The sequence below is a fragment of the Cibotium barometz genome, chromosome 58, assembly GCF_041138505.1.
Source record: "Cibotium barometz isolate CiBa-2024 chromosome 58, ASM4113850v1, whole genome shotgun sequence".
Taxonomy (NCBI): Eukaryota; Viridiplantae; Streptophyta; class Polypodiopsida; order Cyatheales; family Cibotiaceae; genus Cibotium; species Cibotium barometz.
In genome coordinates, this window is record NC_141103.1 from 39700160 (window position 1) to 39708226 (window position 8067).

At 44.0% G+C, this 8067-nt stretch overlaps 1 protein-coding gene across 1 annotated transcript; it reads left to right on the forward strand.

Annotated features, from left to right (window-relative positions):
• The first annotated feature begins 596 nt into the window (after positions 1-596).
• LOC147606269 (pentatricopeptide repeat-containing protein At3g13880-like) lies at positions 597-5462 on the forward strand. The gene has a single exon (XM_086792474.1). The coding sequence runs from the start codon at positions 1045-1047 to the stop codon at positions 4594-4596; it is 3552 nt and encodes a 1183-aa protein (XP_086648600.1). The 5' UTR covers positions 597-1044; the 3' UTR covers positions 4597-5462.
• Positions 5463-8067: the final 2605 nt, after the last annotated feature.

Consider the following 8067-nt stretch of genomic DNA (forward strand, 5'->3'; position numbering starts at 1 on the left):
TATGACATGCTTCATAAGAGATGGCATGAGTTTGATCAAATTTTGTGGTCCCTAAATTTAGGGGATTTACACAAAACAATTGGTATCCACCAAGCGTGAATCAAGGGGAGCCCTTAGATTGCCCGCTTAGAAACTTTACACCCTTCACTAGATCTAGAAATCCTATCCATGTCTAAGTTTCAAAGTTTTATTTCTTGGGGGTCACAGCTAGGTGCCGGGGAGGAGACTAATCATCTACATTCTTCCCCTTATTTCACTCCCCCTTCTTGCTTGAAAGGAATCAAGAAGTCATTTCTATCACGGTTCAAAAGGACATGGAATCTTGAAGTCATTTCTATCACGGTTCAAAAGGGGACATGGAATCTTGAAGTTTTTACATCTCCTTGGATGGGTCTCGGGGTTGTCCGTCCACCCTAAGCCCATGTTTGGTGAGATAAATATGGAAAGGCCGTTGATTAAGTGTTAAGAGCTGTGTCCCACCCAGTGCTAGTGGGACTAGGGGTCACAGCCAGGCACCAAAGAGGAGACTAATCATCTGCATTCTTCCCCTTATTTCACGCTTCCTTCTTGCTAGAAAGGAATCAAGAAGTCATTTCTAGCAGGGTTAAAAAGGACATGGAATCTTGAAGTTTTTACATCTCCTTGGATGGGTCTCGGGGTCGTCCGTCCACCCTAAGCCCGTGTCTGGCGAGAGAAATGTGGAAAGGCCGTTGATTAAGTGTTAAGAGCTGAGTCATCCCACCCCATGTGAAAAAATAGGAAATTGCAACATCCTACCAAGTACTTGCGAGAGGATGAAGGTATCAACGAAAAAGGTGGGAATTTTTTTTTTAAAATTTTCCTTTTAAAAAAATTCCCTCAGAAAAACAGCCTTTTAGCCCCCACTAAACTTCTGAATTTCTGAGTTTTAGTTGGAAAAAAGCCCCCTAACCCCTGCAAGTACAGGGCGGGATGTGGCTCTAAGGGGTTGCACACTTGGGCGGTCAAAGTGCCCAACGTGCTCACTGGCAAATGGAAATTTTGATGTGCATGAGCACATGCTGAATGGAGGGATGGCCCTTAAGGACAAGTCGACCACCACTCCTGCTGCAACTACGACGAGCCTCAGCTGTTGCAGAAGTAATACAACGGGAGGCAGAAATCCAACAACAAGAGAGACCCTTACCAAACCCTGCAGGTAGGTGCCCCAATGGCCACCACGAGAACGCCTCCAAAGAGTCTGCCTGGCTCATGAAGAAGCCCCCGTGGGTGGGTGATGATGGTGGTGATCACGGTGCTGGTCCACATCAGCAGGAAGGCAGGGAAACACATGATTCAACCGTCTACTACCATCATCATCATAATGGCCATAATGGTCAACAGCTGCAGGAAGGAGGAAGGGTGAATGTCTCTTGGCTACCCAACTCTCATCACCATCACTATCACCATCATCATCATCATGTCCATTATGATCACCACCAGCATGACGGAGAGCGAGTAGTACATAATGCTCGGCTATCCAGTCATTATCATCAGGGCCATGATGATCCACAGCTGCAGGAGGGAGTGAATGTAGATAGCATATGGTTACCCAACCATCATCAGTGTCATCATGGCCATGATGGCTCCCAAAAGCTGCAGCAGGGAGGGAGAGTGAAAGATTTTCGACTATCCACCCATTTTCATCTTTGTTGCCACAATGGCCACCGTGCTGCTTCTTCTCCCTCACAACAGCAGCAGCAGGAGAGAGGGCTGGGCTTCTCTTCTTCTCGTTTCTGCAGGGAGGATGGAGGCTTACAATGTGCTGCTGCTGATGATGAGATGCTTCTTCATACCCTGTGCCAAAAAGGGCAGCTGGACAGGGCCCTCGATGTATTATCCCGCATGGACACGGCCCTCTCCAGCAACATATACGTGTCCCTCCTCAAGCTATGCAGCAAGAGCAAGTCCCACGTTCAAGCCAAGCAAATTCATGCGCATCTTGCTCAACATAATGTCCAGCTGATAGGCTTCCTGGGGGACTACTTGGTTATGTCCTTGGCAAAATGTGGTGCCATTGAAGATGCATGCCAGGTATCTGCTACATTGCCTCACCGTACGGTCTTCTCCTGGACCGCCATGATTTCTGCTAAGGTGGACTGTGGCTGCGGGCAGGAAGCATTAAAAATGTATCAATGTATGCAAGAGGACGGCATTGAACCCAACAGTTATACCTTTGTCAGCCTCTTCAAAGTTTGTGGCAGCTTACGGAACCTTGAACAGGGCAAGAAATTACATGCCGATGCTCATAGGAAAGGCTTTGCATCAGATATCTTTGTTGGCAGCGCTCTTGTGAGTATGTATGGAAAGTGTAGTGCGGTTGTAGAAGCAGAGGATGTGTTCAGTGCATTATCTCACTCGGACAATGTGTCTTGGAATGCGATGCTCTCATCATATGTTGAGCAGGGCCAAGGAGAGAAGGCCTTGCGGATGTACAGACAGATGCAAGAGGAAGGCGTGAGGCCAGACCAGCTTACATTTGTGTTTGCCCTGCAGGCATGTGGCACCCTTGCAGAGAAGGAAGACATGTTTGTTGTGGAAGGACAATCAACGAAGGCAATATCTCTGGAAATTGGACGGACATTACATGCTGATGCTAGAAGGATGGCACCGAGTCTCTATGTTGACAATACCCTTGTGAGTATGTACGGCAAATGTGGGGCAGTTGTAGAAGCAGAGGATGTGTTTAGTGCACTTCCCCAGCGCAGCATTGTGTCATGGAATGCGATGCTATCAGCCTATCTTCAGCAAGGCGAAAGAGAGAAGGCTTTACTACTTTACAGACAGATGCAACAGGAAGGCATGGGTGCAGAGCATCGCACACTTTTGCTTGCCCTTCAAGTATGTGGCACCTTGGCAGAGAAAGAAGAAGCTGTTGTTGTAGAGGGACGACAAACCAAGGTGATATCTCTGAAGATTGGACAGGCATTACATGTTGATGCTCGCATGAAGAATTTTGAATCTGATGTCTTTGTTGGTACTGCTCTTTTGAGTATGTATGGCAAGTGTGGGGCTATGGTGGCAGCAGAGAATGTATTTGTGGCACTGTCGCAACATGATGAGGTGTCATGGAATGCCATGCTGTCTGCATATATTGAGCTGCGCCAAGGAGAGAAGGCTTTACAGTTGTACAGACAAATGCAAGAGGAAGGCTTGGCTCCAGGCCAGTTAGGAAACGTGCTTGCCCTTCAGGCATGTGGCATCCTTGGAGACAAGGAAGAAAATTTTGTTGTGGAGAGAGAAAGTATCAAGGTAATGTTTCTAGAAATTGGACAGGCATTGCATGCCGATGCCCGCAGGAAAGGCTTCACTTCTGATGTCTATTTGGGCAGCACTCTTGTGAGTATGTATGGCAAGTTTGGGGCAGTTCTGAAAGCAGAGAGTGTGTTTGATACGTTGCCCCAACGTGATGTTGTGTTGTGGAGTGTGATGCTCTCGGCATATGTTGAGCAAGGCCAAGGAGAGATGGCTTTACAGTTGTACAAACAGATGCACGAGGAAGGTGTGAGTCCAGACCAGCACTTGCTAGTGTTTGCCCTTCAGGCATGTGGCACCCTTGCAGAGAAGGAAGAATCTCTGGTTGTTGAGGAACGATCAACCAAGGTGATGTCTCTGGAAATTGGACAGGCTTTACATGCTGAAGCTCGCAGCCAAGGTTTCACATCCAATGTTTTTGTTGCCAGTGCTCTTGTCAGTATGTATGGTAAGTGTGGAGTATTTGTGGAAGCAGAGTATGTGTTCGGTGCCATGTCTCAGCGCAACATTGTGTCATGGAATGCAATGCTCTCAGCATATGTTGAACAGGGCCATGAAGAGAAAGCTTTCTGGTTGTACAGACAAATGCAAGAGCAGCATGTGACACTAGATGATGTTACACTTATCTGCATTTTGCAAGCCTGCAGGGTAGCAGGAAGCTTGAAGATATGTAATCAACTTCACTTTGACATTGTCTCAGCCGGATATGATCAAGGTCTTTCTGTGGCAGCCTCTCTGATCCATGCATATGGGAGCTGCGCAAGCATGGTGGATGCACAAGCACTTTTTGATGAACTTTCCAGAGCTGATTTAGTGTCATGGAATGCATGCATTGGTGGTCATGCAGGAGAAGGAAATTATGTAGCTAGCCTGCATATGTTTGAGAATTTGAAACTGGCAGGTATTGAGCCTGATGAAGTAACGCTCACTTCAGTCCTTACAGTCTGTAGTCACACTGGCCGCGTTGTGGAAGGCCTTGAGTACTTTGAATGTATGACCAGAGATTATGGCATAAATCCAAACATGAAGCACTATGGCATTCTGTTAGACCTTGTTGGGCGTGTTGGGGACTTCAGAAGGGCAGAGAACATGTTGGGGAGGATGCCGATGCAGGCGAGTCTTGCCATGTGGTTGTGTTTGCTGGGTGCATGTGGTACACACGGCAATATAGTTCTGGCCAGACAAGCATTTGATCATGCAGTGAAACTGCAACCAAAGCAGACCACTGCTTATATAGTAATGTCAAACATGTATGTTGATGCTGGGTTACAGGGCCGTGCAGCTGAGGTGAAAAACACTAGACAGAAACAAGGTGCATGTTAGGCTTGGCCAGAGCTGGCTTGAGCATGGGCAGGAAGTATATGCCCAGAGATCAAAAGCAATCAGAAGGAAACAGAGCAGGTGGTGTTCGATGTTGCAGACAGAAGTTGGCCTTGCATTTAAAGCTGCTCATCTTGTTCATGTGAAGGAAACATGACAATGCCATGGGAGATCATAACGATTGATGTAAATTGGTAAAAGCTCGATATCCATGTAAAAGAACAGGGAGGTCGTAACGATTGATGTAAATTGAATTCATCGTTTCAGGGAACATCAATGTGGAGTTTACCTTTGAGGTCTGCAAGAAAGGACAAGGAATGCCAATGTGCAGATTACTTTTGGGGCCTGTTTGGAGGGTGTTTAGCCAGTGCACTATAAACCCCATGTGACTATGGCTAGCAGCTGGACTTGATGATTATTGTTTTCAAAAGAGAGACCAAATCATTAGCCCTGGTAGTTTTTCTATGTTTTTTTTTGTTGGTAGAAGATCTCTCCCAACAAACAGGAGAAATGCAACAGGCGCAAATCATGCCTTTGTACAGATTAATACTTAAAATGAGGGGAGATCGCTCCCTGGCTTGTCAGTTTGGAGGAAGGTTCAGCAAAAGCGAATGTATTCATAACTTAAAGTCAACTTGTAGAAGTACACCATTGTGCAGAGTCGAGACCATATATGAAGGTGGCGACAGTCCATGTTAGCTGGGAAATGATGCAGAGTCCTTCAAGAGCTCACAACTAACTCAGAAGGGGGACCAAATTTTCGTCAGTTTATCAAAATTCAGCGACTTTAATTTGAAAGCTGAGAAAGGCCAACGTTCCGGCCAATCAAAGTAAGTTCAATGAAGAATAGACATTACAACTCTTCATTATATTGCCCTTAGAATTAGCTCCATGGTATTCTTGCAAGTTTTCTTTGGCATGTGAAAAGAGGTGTGAAGACACAAGAAGAGCGTTGATTGTTGAAATACTGTTACATAGTGTAACCTTGTGGTTAAGCAAAACATGGGAATACATAGACAATGGCATCTAGCTCACCGCCCAACCAACCATGGTATTCTTGCAAGTTTTCTTTGGCATCCCTGGAGGTTCATGGGAACTCTCCCTCAGACTAACCCCAAAAGTCACTTTTATAGGCCGCCTATAAACTAATAGCCCATGCCTCGTAAATACCACTAGCCTCTCTAGAAGATCCCTCTAACCCACAAGCCTTGGTTAACCTAGCTTGAAATTATACTTGTTAACTTAGCTTTGGAATTAAGGACACAATATAATTTCCCCCTTAAGAGCCGTTAATGTCCTCAGCAATGAATCCGGGGAATAGACTCTTCAAATTATGCATACCGACTCCCATGTAGCCTCGACCTCAGACCATGAATAAATGGTATGCCAAGATTGTTGATCCAAAACCAACTCAGGTTCCTTGGAAACATACCTAGTCATGTTCAAAATGACTAACATGAAACACATGGTGAACCTTGATTCTAGGAGGTAGTGCTAACTAATAAGCTACCTCATTTATCCTCTTTGTGATTTGATAAGGACCACAATGCCGTGAAGACAACTTGTAAATCTTACCAGTTCTCATCATCTTAGAGTCCAGTCCCACTCCTCTTTCTACAATTTTTTGATTCTAGTTTTGCCAGTCACTTCTCTTATCCTATTTGGTGTATTCTAGAATCCTTGATTGACTTTTAGCCATGGTTGTTTCTTTTTTGCGGGTCATGGCTTCTCAATTTCAACTTTTTCATGCAAGCAAGAAATCTAAAACTTCAAGACAAGCTTTTGTGTAACCTCAACTGATTCAAGTTCAAGGAGGGGACACTCAGGTGCATTGATGTATTCTCAGTTGGTTCCTGCACCACAGAGTCTGGGTTTTGAAGTAACAAAGATTTTTAAAATTCCATCTCGTTCTTCTCGTCGAGAGCTTCTTACTGCTAAACAATTTCCTCGTGGGGCGAGCCAATGACTCAGCACACCAAAGAGCATTGCCAAAAAGGTTAGAAAGGGGAAAAGTCAAGATCTTGCACCTATGAAAGAGATAGAAACCCTTCAAAGCTCTCAAGAAAAAGACATATGGGATAAAGTTCTTGCTAAAAGCAAATACGAGCATGCTTGGACACTCAGCTTTGGGCATCATGGGGAGCGTAGGAAATTAACCGATTCAACAACCCCTTTTAATTATCAAGAAATCTTACATCCTACCCCACTTAAAAAGTGCGAGATGTCCTCATCTCGCAAGGTAGAGGACAACTCTTTTTCTTACTGCACATATGTTGGCTGAATGCTGAAGAGGAGCTTCAATGATTGTGTTCAGGAACAGCTTGACACCGAAGAGGTTAACGCACTCGACACACTAACCAAAGGTGGAGGTATGTATAAAAAAAATTATTCATTGCATACAATTTCTTGTTTGCTTTTGTATCTGCTTTCTGAATATCCTTTTCTTCTAGACCTAGTTACACAACTTTAGCTCCTGAAAAGAATTTTAGATATAGTGACCTAACTAGAAAGATCGAGACAAGATTAGCAAAAGTTATCTTCAAGATCTAGTTGCCCAAATTCAAGTAAAAATGATTGCTAGACATTTCATAGAAGATTAAGACCAATTTGAAGATTCAAGAACCAAGCAAGTTTTTACAGTCTTTGATTCAAGTTATCAATTGCTTCACCATCGAATTTAGTGATGATGAGAAAAGTAAAGAAATAGCTTTCAAGTGACTAGAAACCAAGTTTAAGCTGTATACCAATCACAATTACGAAGTTTATACCAATTCAAGTAAAGTTTTATCTAAATTTTCAAGTGTTCTACTTTAAGATCTATCTGAGTACAAGATTCTTTCAAGTAAAGTTTTGTTTAAATTTTCAAGTGTTCTAGTTTAAGATTTATCCAAGTACAAGATTCTTTCTAAACCAAGAATTGCTCTAAGTCAAAGATGTATTCAACCACAAGAAGAAATCTGAGAAGAGAAGTTGGTGATCTTGTAGAGGCCTTCATCATGAACACCATTAGCCACAATCGTAAGAGTCCTCCGATCAATCACCTCAATCACCTCATCATGAACACCATTAGCCACAACCGTAAGAGTCCTCCGATCAATCACCTCAATCACCTCATCATCAAAATAAATGCCAAGTCCCTTCTAAGCAATCATGTTCACTGAAAAAAAAATTCTTCGAAATACGTGGCACATGTAAAACATCATGTAAAGTAGCAGAGGAACCAAAAGAAATGTTACCAACTCCATGGACAGGTAAGGAGGAGTCATCTCCAATGCGTACAGAAGAAGAAAGTGGCTTGTAATCCTCCATAATGTGGGAATGTTTGGTCATATGCGCCGAAGCGCCGCTATCACCAATCCACTCAATTTCTTCATGTGTGGCACTCACCTCTACATCAGAAGTGATCTCTGTGACCACAAGGAAGGAATCATGTGAAGAAACGGGAGAATCTGTAACTACCATGTATGCCACTTT